Below are 14160 nucleotides of genomic sequence, written 5' to 3'. Positions count from 1 at the left end.
AACCAAACCCAAAATCTAGCTCCTCTTTGAGCCTTTCTACACAGGTCTTCTGGTCCCTCTCTGCTACCGGACAGCTAAGCTGTTTACCGGCTTATCCAAACAAAGGAAAGCAGAAATTCAACTGGCTGTCCTCACTCGGGTCAGGTCTATGGCAAAGTTGGGAGTTAGACCTGCTCTGTGAAGAGCCTCCAAGACAGCATTGGCAGTTAGACCCGCTTTGTGAAGAGCCTCCAAGACAGCATTGGCAGTTAGACCTGCTCTGTGAAGAGCCTACAAGACAGCATTGAGCTTCATCAGGTGAGATTCCCAGTTAGGGTTGTACAAAATCACGTTATCAAATATGCTGCCGAGTACTCACTGTGGGGTCTCAGTACTCAGTACTCACTGTGTGGTCTCAGTTCTCACTGTGGGGTCTCAGTACTCACTGTGGGGTCTCAGTACTCACTGTGGGGTCTCAGTACTCACTGTGGGGTCTCAGTACTCACTATGGGGTCTCAGTACTCACTGTGTGGTCTCAGTACTCACTGCGAGGTCTCAGGACTCACTGCGGGGTCTCAGTACTCACTGTGTTGTCTCAGTACTCACTGTGGGGTCTCACTACTCGCTGTGGGGTCTCAGTACTCACTGTGGGGTCTCAGTACTCACTGTGGGGTCTCAGTACTCACTGTGGGGTCTCAGTACTCACTGTGTGGTCTCAGTACTCACTGCGAGGTCTCAGGACTCACTGCGGGGTCTCAGGACTCACTGTGGGGTCTCAGTACTCACTGTGTGGTCTCAGTACTCACTGCGAGGTCTCAGGACTCACTGCGGGGTCTCAGTACTCACTGTGGGGTCTCAGTACTCACTGTGAGGTCTCAGTACTCACTGTGGGGTCTCAGTACTCACTGTGAGGTCTCAGTACTCACTGCGGGGTCTCAGTAATCACTGTGGGGTCTCAGTACTCACTGTGGGGTCTCAGTACTCACTGTGGGGTCTCAGTACTCGCTGTGGGGTCTCAGTACTCACTGTGAGGTCTCAGTACTCACTGTGAAGTCTCAGTACTCACTGTGGGGTCTCAGTACTCACTGTGAGGTCTCAGTACTCACTGTGGGGTCTCAGGACCCTATCCATCAGCCTCTGAAAAGTAGACGGAGCTCCATGCTGGCCGAAGGGTAGAACCGTGTAATGGTACAGCCCTGTAGGCGTGGCAAAGGCCGTCTTCTCCCTCGCTTCTGGAGCCAGGGGAACCTGCCAGCACCCCTTAGTAAGATCCAGGGTGCTGATATACCGGGCATTGCCCAGGCGGTCAATCAGCTCATCTACACGGGGCATAGGATAAGTGCCAAATTTCGATATCTCATTTAGTTTTCAGAAGTCATTGCAAAACCTTACTGACCCGTCCGACTTCAGAACTAAGACGATCGGGCTGCACCATTCACTATGGGACAGCTCGATAATCCCCATTTTTAACATCTGGGATCCTATAAGGCCGTAATGTTACCTTCTTTCCGAGTTTTGTGTGGATGTGGTGGTGCATTAATTAAGGTTGTGTCCCCCATCTCTTCCTGCTGTAGTTTTGTAAGCTGGGTGCTAATGGAAACCTCTTCTCCAGCTGCTTCTGTGAGGACAGGAGACACAGCATCACCAAGCAACGCCTCTCGGGCTTGCCACTTTTTGAAAAAGTAAATGTGGTGTATTTGCACCGGCTTCCGGAGCCCTGGCTGCCGAACTTTGTAGTTCACTGGACTCGCCTTCTCCTGGATCTTGTATGGCCTCTTCCAGGTGGCCAGAAACATATTCTCTGTTTTGGGCACCAGTACCAGAACTCTCTCCACATTCTGGAAATTCTCTGGGTTGAGCTCCCCGATTGTAGACCCTCTTCTGCGCTTCTTGGGCTTGGGCCATATACTCTCTTACCATTGGCCACAACATTTGCATCCGATCACCCATTTCAGCCACATGGTCGATGAAACTGTGATGCGGGCTTGGCTTAGTCTCCCAGCTCTCCTTTGCAATGCCCAGAAAGCCCCGGGGTTGTCGTCCATATAGGAGCTCGAACGGGAAGAACCCAGTGGACGCCTGGGCCACCTCCTTTATGGAAAAGAGCATGTATGGCATGCTCAAATCACATCAAATGTATTTATAAAGCCCTTCTTACATCAGCTGATATATCAAAGTGCTGTACAGAAACCCAGCCTAAAACCCCAAACAGCAAGCAATGCAGGTGTAGAAGCTCCTTCCATCCTGGTCTACTACCTTACGGAGCATGCATCTTTAAAAGGTTTTATTAAATCTTTCAACGAGCCACTCTGTAAGGGTGGTACACAGAAGTGCAGATTTGTTTTACCTTCAGGAGCTTGCAAGTCCTGCATGATCCGGGACATGACGGGGGTCCCCGGGTCGGTGAGGATCTCCTCGGCTATTCCCACTCGGCTAAAGAACATCACCAGCTCCTTGGTAATACCTTTCGAGGTCATAGTTCTTAGGGGAATGGCCTCTGGGTAGCGAGTGGCATAGTCTAAAATCACCAGGAAATATTGGTGCCCTTTGGCGGACTTTACCAGAGGACCCACCAGTTCCATGGCAGGTCTCTCAAATGGGACGTCTATGAGAGGCAAAGGGATTAGAGTTTTAGGTTCAGTAAATTGGCATTCGGGACACGGACGGCAATAATCCTCCACGGCTCTTACCACTTCTGGACCCCCAGAGAGGGTTAGGGGTAAGGAGGAAAGAAGGTAGGGCAGGGGATAGGAGGTAAGCGGGTAAGAGGTAAGGGTTAGGGGGAAAGGGGTAAGGGTTAATTTTGGATTTAGAGAGAGAGGAAAGGATACGAGGAGAGGAGGGTCATTCTTTCTTCATGAGTCACATTGAAACAGAGGAGAGCAAAGCTCTCCCCCCCACACACACACACACACACACACACAGACACACACAGACACACACACACACACTAACACACACTTCCCTCTGTTCTCTTTTTAAGGAAAAATGCACCCCTCGCCAGAAACATCTGGCGTGTGTGTGCGTGTGTGTGTGTGTGTGTGTGTGTGTGTGTGTGTGTGTGTGTGTGTGTGTGTGTGTGTGTGTGTGTGTGTGTGTGTGTGTGTGTGTGTGTGTGTGTGTGTGTGTGTGTGTGTGTGTGTGTGTGCAAGGCGTGTTGACAGCAATTGTTTAAACAGACCCTCCACAGGTACCCGACCACACACACCTCAGCACCACATATAAACACACACACACACAGGTCATTACAGTGCTGTTTAGTGTGCGTCCATGTGTGTTCTATAGAACTCTAACATGTCCATAGTTTATTCCCAGTCCATTTCCCTGTGAATCCATCCATGTGTTCCATTACCAACCGGATGACATCCAACAAGACTTAAAAGCATTGATGCCCCGCCCCGCCCCGCCCCGCCCCGCCCCGCCCCGCCCCGCCCCGTGCTGTGTCTGTGTCTGTGTCTGTGCATGTGCATGTGTCTGTGTCTGTGTCTGTGGCTGTGTCTGTGTCTGTGTCTGTGCCTGTGGCTGTGGCTGTGTCTGTGCATGTGCCTGTGTCTGTGTCTGTGTCTGTGTCTGTGTCTGTGCCTGTGTCTGTGGCTGTGTCTGTGTCTGTGTCTGTGTCTGTGCCTGTGCCTGTGCCTGTGCCTGTGTCTGTGTCTGTGTCTGTGTCTGTGTCTGTGTCTGTGCCTGTGCCTGTGTCTGTGCCTGTGCCTGTGTCTGTGTCTGTGTCTGTGTCTGTGCCTGTGCCTGTGTCTGTGTCTGTGTCTGTGTCTGTGCATGTGCATGTGTCTGTGCCTGTGCCTGTGCCTGTGCCTGTGTCTGTGTCTGAGCTAAGCCCACGCCCCAGGTCTCGCTATAAGCACTCATATGGTCAATTCAGATCCTGCTGAACTCTCTCTCAAGCCCTGCTGCTAGGCACAATCAAAACAAGTCACATCACTGAATGCTGAAAGGAGATTAACAGGCGTACTGGCACGCGCCAACACAAGTGCACGCACACACGCACAAGCGCGCAAACACACGAGCACACATGTACAGACACACACACCTCCTGTGGACCCAGGGCGCCTCCTCGTGGATGCATGCGGGAGAACAGGAGGAGGGATCAAAACAGCTCGAGCTCACGGAGAGAAACGGGAGAGCAAGCCGTCTCTTCTCGTTTTGGTACGCCCGAACCTCACACGCATCCAGAACATCGTTTTATTCCTCTCCTTTCCTCCTGTCTTTCTCCCCACGAGATGAGAGACTGATCCAGTGAGGGTTCCAAGAGCTGTTACAAAGAAGTTTTGGGTGAGTTTAGAAAGTTTAACTGCTGCTATCTCTGCCGTTAGTTCGCCCATCTCTTTCTCTCAATTCAATTCAATTCAAGGGGCTTTATTAGCATGGGAAACATGTGTTAACATTGCCAAAGCAAGTGAGGTAGATAATATACAAAAGTGAAATAAACAATAAAACAAATAATCTCTCTCTCGGTTATCTTTAATATCCGACTCAAATATCCGTTAGGCTCTATCAAATTGTTAAAGCCTTGTAAATGTGTTTGTGAAGTATTTGTATATATGCATGCGCATCGTCTCCACTCTCATTTGGTGACCAGTCAATTAGCTATAAACTATTTTTGGCCACCGCTAATATTTCGGTTTTAGACAGAGTTGCGAAAATCAACTTTAGTTCAGTTGGACACTGTTCTGTGCTGACTGGGTGCGTTCCAGATCAGATGGACACTGTTCTGTGCCTACTGGGTGCGTTCCAGTTCAGATGGACACTGTTCTGTGCCTACTGGGTGCGTTCCAGTTCAGATGGACACTGTTCTGTGCCTACTGGGTGCGTTCCAGTTCAGATGGACACTGTTCTGTGCCTACTGGGTGCGTTCCAGATCAGATGGACACTGTTCTGTGCTGACTGGGTGCGTTCCAGATCTAGGCATGCGCAGATTACATATCCCATTACTGCTTTATCGTGTTGATATGGTGGTTCCTAAGACACATTTATTGGAAAGATATGATATTCTGCTCAGATAATGTGTGTATAATTCTGCAACACACCCAGTGCAGAACATGGCTCCCTGTTCATCCCCGTTAAACCCTGCGTTACCGGACCGTTAGAGGAGGCCAGGCCGGAGCCAGAACGAATCAGTTTGATTTCTATACACTCGACAGTTGTTTTCACAGGAAATTCCTGGTTTCCCAACTAGTCATGGGCCTATGCTGATTTGAAACAATCCACAGCTATTTAAAAAAAATATAATAATAAGCTAATGATCCTTTGTGGCTAAGTCAAGCTCTCTGGTAAAGTATTTTGAATGATTTTATTTAGACAGGAGTAGTTATATAATTTTGGCAAAACATCAATTTACTTTAGGGGAATCCAGCATCCGAACAGTGCACTCGCCAACTGTCCTTTCCAATTCGCAAGTGGCTGAAACCAGAGATATGTATATAATGTCGAGATGCTCATGTCTCTGCCCTGAAAAAATGCCAGTCCCAAGCGCAGGAGCGCCGGTAATAAGCTTAGGACTGCATGTTATGCCCATTGAAACGCATTGGGTTTAGTCAGGACAGATGTTGGCGAGAGTGAGCTCTCTCGCTTTGCCTCTTCCTCTCTGCTAAAACTAACGAGGAGAACAGCGTCCTTCTTGTCTTACTAAATGTAGCCCATGTATCTAATGCAGTCTGGCCAGAAATAGTATGACGTGCCATATTCTGGTCTTGACAGCATCTGTTTCGCGCGCTCGGATGCTTTTAGGCGAGTTTGAGGCGTCTTTCTGTCCGCGCGTCTCGGTCAAATAAATGATCAATATTTCAATGTTTTATTTGGACGGGCAGGGAGGTACGGTAGTGGGTGTGTGTGTTCAGGAAGGGATGTCATGCTACCATAGTGAAGGGGAGCGGGCTCCCTCACTTTTTTGAATTTGAGAATACACAGAGTTGGTAATAAAATTGATGGGAAATTATTTCAAATAGATTCTAAATCAATTAGATTTATTTACAACAAAAATCGCATGAAAACGATAGAATGACAAACTAAATTAATATGTAGGCTATAGCAGCATAGAGGTAGTTACATGGTGGTTTTACCTCTCTATAGCAGCGTATAGGTAGTTACATGGTGGTTTTACCTCTCTATAGCAGCATAGAGGTAGTTACCTGGTGGTTTTACCTCTATAGCAGCATATAGGTAGTTACCTGGTGGTTTTACCTCTCTATAGCAGCATATAGGTAGTTACATGGTGGTTTTACCTCTATAGCAGCATATAGGTAGTTACATGGTGGTTTTACCTCTCTATAGCAGCATATAGGTAGTTACATGGTGGTTTTACCTCTCTATAGCAGCATATAGGTAGTTACATGGTGGTTTTACCTCTATAGCAGCATATAGGTAGTTACATGGTGGTTTTACCTCTCTATAGCAGCATATAGGTAGTTACATGGTGGTTTTACCTCTATAGCAGCATATAGGTAGTTACCTGGTGGTTTTACCTCTCTATAGCAGCATATAGGTAGTTACATGGTGGTTTTACCTCTCTATAGCAGCATATAGGTAGTTACATGGTGGTTTTACCTCTCTATAGCAGCATATAGGTAGTTACATGGTGGTTTTACCTCTCTATAGCAGCATATAGGTAGTTACATGGTGGTTTTACCTCTCTATAGCAGCATATAGGTAGTTACATGGTGGTTTTACCTCTCTATAGCAGCATATAGGTAGTTACATGGTGGTTTTACCTCTCTATAGCAGCGTATAGGTAGTTACATGGTGGTTTTACCTCTATAGCAGCATATAGGTAGTTACATGGTGGTTTTACCTCTCTATAGCAGCATATAGGTAGTTACATGGTGGTTTTACCTCTCTATAGCAGCGTATAGGTAGTTACATGGTGGTTTTACCTCTATAGCAGCATATAGGTAGTTACATGGTGGTTTTACCTCTCTATAGCAGCGTATAGGTAGTTACATGGTGGTTTTACCTCTCTATAGCAGCATATAGGTAGTTACATGGTGGTTTTACCTCTCTATAGCGGCATATAGGTAGTTACATGGTGGTTTTACCTCTCTATAGCAGCATATAGGTAGTTACATGGTGGTTTTACCTCTATAGCAGCATATAGGTAGTTACATGGTGGTTTTACCTCTATAGCAGCATATAGGTAGTTACATGGTGGTTTTACCTCTATAGCAGCATATAGGTAGTTACATGGTGGTTTTACCTCTATAGCAGCATATAGGTAGTTACCTGGTGGTTTTACCTCTCTATAGCAGCATATAGGTAGTTACATGGTGGTTTTACCTCTCTATAGCAGCATATAGGTAGTTACATGGTGGTTTTACCTCTCTATAGCAGCATATAGGTAGTTACATGGTGGTTTTACCTCTCTATAGCAGCATATAGGTAGTTACATGGTGGTTTTATCTCTATAGCAGCATATAGGTAGTTACCTGGGGGTTTTACCTCTATAGCAGCATATAGGTAGTTACCTGGGGGTTTTACCTCTATAGCAGCATATAGGTAGTTACCTGGTGGTTTTACCTCTCTATAGCAGCATATAGGTAGTTACATGGTGGTTTTACCTCTATAGCAGCATATAGGTAGTTACATGGTGGTCTACCTCGTTATAGCAGCATATAGGTAGTTACATGGTGGTCTACCTCGTTATATTAGCATATAGGTAGTTACATGGTGGTTTTACCTCTATAGCAGCATATAGGTAGTTACATGGTGGTTTTACCTCTCTATAGCAGCATATAGGTAGTTACATGGTGGTTTTACCTCTATAGCAGCATATAGGTAGTTACATGGTGGTTTTACCTCTATATAGCAGCATATAGGTAGTTACATGGTGGTTTTACCTCTCTAACTCAGCATATAGGTAGTTACCTGGTGGTTTTACCTCTCTATAGCAGCATATAGGTAGTTACCTGGTGGTTTTACCTCTCTATAGCAGCATATAGGTAGTTACATGGTGGTTTTACCTCTCTATAGCAGCATATAGGTAGTTACATGGTGGTTTTACCTCTCTATAGCAGCATATAGGTAGTTACATGGTGGTTTTACCTCTCTATAGCAGCATATAGGTAGTTACATGGTGGTTTTACCTCTCTATAGCAGCATATAGGTAGTTACATGGTGGTTTTACCTCTCTATAGCAGCGTATAGGTAGTTACATGGTGGTTTTACCTCTCTATAGCAGCATATAGGTAGTTACCTGGTGGTTTTACCTCTCTATAGCAGCATAGAGGTAGTTACATGGTGGTTTTACCTCTCTATAGCAGCATATAGGTAGTTACATGGTGGTTTTACCTCTCTATAGCAGCATAGAGGTAGTTACATGGTGGTTTTACCTCTATAGCAGCATATAGGTAGTTACATGGTGGTTTTACCTCTCTATAGCAGCATATAGGTAGTTACATGGTGGTTTTACCTCTATAGCAGCATATAGGTAGTTACATGGTGGTTTTACCTCTCTATAGCAGCATATAGGTAGTTACATGGTGGTTTTACCTCTCTATAGCAGCATATAGGTAGTTACATGGTGGTTTTACCTCTATAGCAGCATATAGGTAGTTACATGGTCGTTTTACCTCTATAGCAGCATATAGGTAGTTACATGGTGGTTTTACCTCTATATAGCAGCATATAGGTAGTTACATGGTGGTTTTACCTCTATAGCAGCATATAGGTAGTTACATGGTGGTTTTACCTCTCTATAGCAGCATATAGGTAGTTACATGGTGGTTTTACCTCTATAGCAGCATATAGGTAGTTACATGGTGGTTTTACCTCTCTATAGCAGCATATAGGTAGTTACATGGTGGTTTTACCTCTCTATAGCAGCATATAGGTAGTTACATGGTGGTTTTACCTCTATAGCAGCATATAGGTAGTTACATGGTGGTTTTACCTCTATAGCAGCATATAGGTAGTTACATGGTGGTTTTACCTCTCTATAGCAGCATATAGGTAGTTACATGGTGGTTTTACCTCTCTATAGCAGCATATAGGTAGTTACCTGGTGGTTTTACCTCTATAGCAGCATATAGGTAGTTACCTGGTGGTTTTACCTCTCTATAGCAGCATATAGGTAGTTACATGGTGGTTTTACCTCTCTATAGCAGCATATAGGTAGTTACATGGTGGTTTTATCTCTATAGCAGCATATAGGTAGTTACCTGGGGGTTTTACCTCTATAGCAGCATATAGGTAGTTACCTGGGGGTTTTACCTCTATAGCAGCATATAGGTAGTTACCTGGTGGTTTTACCTCTCTATAGCAGCATATAGGTAGTTACATGGTGGTTTTACCTCTATAGCAGCATATAGGTAGTTACATGGTGGTCTACCTCGTTATAGCAGCATATAGGTAGTTACATGGTGGTCTACCTCGTTATAGCAGCATATAGGTAGTTACATGGTGGTTTTACCTCTCTATAGCAGCATATAGGTAGTTACATGGTGGTTTTACCTCTCTATAGCAGCGTATAGGTAGTTACATGGTGGTTTTACCTCTCTATAGCAGCATATAGGTAGTTACCTGGTGGTTTTACCTCTCTATAGCAGCATAGAGGTAGTTACATGGTGGTTTTACCTCTATAGCAGCATATAGGTAGTTACATGGTGGTTTTACCTCTCTATAGCAGCATATAGGTAGTTACATGGTGGTTTTACCTCTATAGCAGCATATAGGTAGTTACATGGTGGTTTTACCTCTCTATAGCAGCATATAGGTAGTTACATGGTGGTTTTACCTCTCTATAGCAGCATATAGGTAGTTACATGGTGGTTTTACCTCTCTATAGCAGCATATAGGTAGTTACATGGTGGTTTTACCTCTCTATAGCAGCATATAGGTAGTTACATGGTGGTTTTACCTCTCTATAGCAGCATATAGGTAGTTACATGGTGGTTTTACCTCTATAGCAGCATATAGGTAGTTACATGGTGGTTTTACCTCTCTATAGCAGCATATAGGTAGTTACATGGTGGTTTTACCTCTCTATAGCAGCGTATAGGTAGTTACGTGGTGGTTTTACCTCTCTATAGCAGCATATAGGTAGTTACATGGTGGTTTTACCTCTCTATAGCAGGTACTGTCCATCTGTTTGAATGTCCATCTGTGTAACTATCCATCTGTATAACTGTTCAGGAATATGTACTACCCCAGGTGAGATATAGTAATTCTATTCAAATGTGATGTCATTTGTGTATTTAAGTATTTAAAGTGTGTTTGTGTGTTTGTGTGTGTCAGGTAGGAGGAGAGGATGATGATGATGATGTCAGAGTTCATCGTGCTGTGGTTACTGTTTGGAGCCGCAGCACACGCCCAGGCCTTCCCAGAATGCAACAGTGAGTTCCCTTCCTACCATGCACCGCTCTAGATCTGACATCATACTGACATCATACTTACATCATACTGACATCATACTCCAGTCTGCACTGCATCCCAAATGGCACCCTATTCCCTACATGGTGCCATATTATTGACCAGGGCTCTATTTGACCAGGGCTCTATTTGACCAGGGCTCTATTTGACCAGGGCTCTATTTGACCAGGGCTCTATTTGACCAGGGCTCTATTTGACCCGAGCTCTATTTGACCAGGGCTCTATTTGACCAGGGCTCTATTTGACCAGGGCTCTATTTGACCAGGGCTCTATTTGACCCGAGCTCTATTTGACCAGGGCTCTATTTGACCAGGGCTCTATTTGACCAGGGCTCTATTTGACCCGAGCTCTATTTGACCAGGGCTCTATTTGACCAGGGCTCTATTTGACCAGGGCTCTATTTGACCAGGGCTCTATTTGACCCGAGCTCTATTTGACCAGGGCTCTATTTGACCAGAGCTCTATTTGACCAGGGCTCTATTTGACCCGAGCTCTATTTGACCAGGGCTCTATTTGACCCGAGCTCTATTTGACCAGGGCTCTATTTGACCAGGGCTCTATTTGACCCGAGCTCTATTTGACCAGGGCTCTATTTGACCAGGGCTCTATTTGACCAGGGCTCTATTTGACCAGGGCTCTATTTGACCAGGGCTCTATTTGACCAGGGCTCTATTTGACCCGAGCTCTATTTGACCAGGGCTCTATTTGACCAGAGCTCTATTTGACCAGGGCTCTAGTTGACCCGAGCTCTATTTGACCAGGGCTCTATTTGACCCGAGCTCTATTTGACCAGGGCTCTATTTGACCCGAGCTCTATTTGACCAGGGCTCTATTTGACCAGGGCTCTATTTGACCAGGGCTCTATTTGACCCGAGCTCTATTTGACCCGAGCTCTATTTGACCCGAGCTCTATTTGACCAGGGCTCTATTTGACCCGAGCTCTATTTGACCAGGGCTCTATTTGACCCGAGCTCTATTTGACCAGGGCTCTATTTGACCCGAGCTCTATTTGACCAGGGCTCTATTTGACCCGAGCTCTATTTGACCCGAGCTCTATTTGACCAGGGCTCTATTTGACCCGAGCTCTATTTGACCAGGGCTCTATTTGACCCGAGCTCTATTTGACCAGGGCTCTATTTGACCAGGGCTCTATTTGACCAGGGCTCTATTTGACCCGAGCTCTATTTGACCAGAGCTCTATTTGACCAGGGCTCTATTTGACCCGAGCTCTATTTGACCCGAGCTCTATTTGACCAGGGCTCTATTTGACCCGAGCTCTATTTGACCAGGGCTCTATTTGACCCGAGCTCTATTTGACCAGGGCTCTATTTGACCAGGGCTCTATTTGACCAGGGCTCTATTTGACCAGGGCTCTATTTGACCAGAGCTCTATTTGGCCAGGGCTCTATTTGACCAGAGCTCTATTTGACCAGGGCTCTATTTGACCCGAGCTCTATTTGACCCGAGCTCTATTTGACCAGGGCTCTATTTGACCCGAGCTCTATTTGACCAGGGCTCTATTTGACCAGAGCTCTATTTGACCAGAGCTCTATTTGACCCGAGCTCTATTTGACCAGAGCTCTATTTGACCAGGGCTCTATTTGACCAGAGCTCTATTTGACCAGAGCTCTATTTGACCCGAGCTCTATTTGACCAGGGCTCTATTTGACCCGAGCTCTATTTGACCAGGGCTCTATTTGACCAGAGCTCTATTTGACCAGAGCTCTATTTGACCAGAGCTCTATTTGACCAGAGCTCTATTTGACCAGGGCTCTATTTGACCAGGGCTCTATTTGACCAGAGCTCTATTTGACCAGAGCTCTATTTGACCAGGGCTCTAATTGACCAGGGCTCTATTTGACCAGGGCTCTATTTGACCAGAGCTCTATTTGACCAGAGCTCTATTTGACCGGGGCCCGTTTTGACCAGGGCTCTATTTGACCAGAGCTCTATTTGACCAGAGCTCTATTTGACCAGAGCCCTATTTGACCAGAGCTCTATTTGACCAGAGCCCTATTTGACCAGAGCTCTATTTGACCAGAGCCCTATTTGACCAGAGCCCTATTTGACCAGAGCCCTATTTGACCAGAGCTCTATTTGACCAGAGCTCTATTTGACCAGAGCCCTATTTGACCAGAGCCATATTTGACCAGAGCTCTATTTGACCAGGGCTCTATTTGACCAGAGCCCTATTTGACCAGAGCCCTATTTGACCAGAGCTCTATTTGACCAGAGCTCTTTGTAAAATATGTTTTTCATTTCTCAGACTTTGATGTTCTGTAGTTTGGATGTCCAATATGTAGTCCTCTGTTTACACTAAACAAGAAGTAAAACATTTTGAGATTTCATTGGATGTTTGTTTGTGTTTACATGTACATGCGTGTGTGTGTTATCATATGTCCTAATGTGTGTGTGTTATCATATGTTCTAACGTGTGTGTGTTATCTTGTGACCTAACGTGTGTGTGTGTGTGTGTGTCTGTGTGTGTCCTGCAGAGAAACATGAGTGTCCTATAGATGTGTACTTTACGATCGACACGTCTGAGACCATCGCCCTGCAAGAACCTCCCCCTGGATCACTGGTGGAGAGCATTAAGGTTCCTACTACTATATTATAATGTTACCCCTCCCCCTGGATCACTGGTGGAGAGCATTAAGGTTCCTACTACTATATTATAATGTTCCCCCTCCCCCTGGATCACTGGTGGAGAGCATTAAGGTTCCTACTACTATATTATAATGTTCCCCCTCCCCCTGGATCACTGGTGGAGAGCATTAAGGTTCCTACTACTATATTATAATGTTCCCCCTCCCCCTGGATCACTGGTGGAGAGCATTAAGGTTCCTACTACTATATTATAATGTTACCCCTCCCCCTGGATCACTGGTGGAGAGCATTAAGGTTCCTACTACTATATTATAATGTTCCCCCTCCCCCTGGATCACTGGTGGAGAGCATTAAGGTTCCTACTACTATATTATAATGTTCCCCCTCCCCCTGGATCACTGGTGGAGAGCATTAAGGTTCCTACTACTATATTATAATGTTCCCCCTCCCCCTGGATCACTGGTGGAGAGCATTAAGGTTCCTACTACTATATTATAATGTTCCCCCTCCCCCTGGATCACTGGTGGAGAGCATTATGGTTCCTACTACTATATTATAATGTTACCCCTCCCCCTGGATCACTGGTGGAGAGCATTAAGGTTCCTACTACTATATTATAATGTTCCCCCTCCCCCTGGATCACTGGTGGAGAGCATTAAGGTTCCTACTACTATATTATAATGTTCCCCCTCCCCCTGGATCACTGGTGGAGAGCATTAAGGTTCCTACTACTATATTATAATGTTCCCCCTCCCCCTGGATCACTGGTGGAGAGCATTAAGGTTCCTACTACTATATTATAATGTTCCCCCTCCCCCTGGATCAACTCTTTATAAACTCTTATTTATAAACTCTTTATAAACTCTTATTTTTAAATCTGTATTGCTTCTTAATGTGTGTGCAGATGTTTACAGAGTGTTTTGATAGATGGATGGATGATAGATGGATGGATGGATGGATGGATGGATGGATGGATGGATGGATGGATGGATGGATGGATGGATGGATGGATGGATGATGGATGGATGGATGGATGGATGGATGGATGGATGGATGGATGGATGGATGGATGGATGGATGGATGGATGGATGGATGGATGGATGGATATATTTCTAACCCCTTCCTCCTCCTTGATGTGTGTGATGGATGGATAGATAGATATATTTCTAACCCCTTCCTCCTCCTTGATGGATGGATAG

The 14160-nt window shown here is 45.5% G+C and overlaps 1 protein-coding gene across 1 annotated transcript in view; it reads left to right on the top strand.

Moving 5' to 3' along the window:
• Window positions 1-4104: 4104 nt before the first annotated feature.
• LOC120041798 (collagen alpha-2(VI) chain-like) overlaps window positions 4105-14160 on the top strand; it is a gene marked incomplete at its 3' end in the record, with an annotated part of 36908 nt that continues 26852 nt past the window's right edge. The window contains exons 1-3 of the mRNA XM_038986663.1: window positions 4105-4266; window positions 10219-10316; window positions 12849-12949. Coding sequence (XP_038842591.1) covers window positions 10232-10316; window positions 12849-12949 — 186 coding nt within the window. The remainder of the gene's footprint in view (window positions 4267-10218; window positions 10317-12848; window positions 12950-14160) is intronic.

This window comes from Salvelinus namaycush, unplaced genomic scaffold (genome assembly GCF_016432855.1).
Source record: "Salvelinus namaycush isolate Seneca unplaced genomic scaffold, SaNama_1.0 Scaffold544, whole genome shotgun sequence".
Classification (NCBI taxonomy): domain Eukaryota; kingdom Metazoa; phylum Chordata; class Actinopteri; order Salmoniformes; family Salmonidae; genus Salvelinus; species Salvelinus namaycush.
This window is presented reverse-complemented; position numbering and strand designations above follow the sequence as displayed.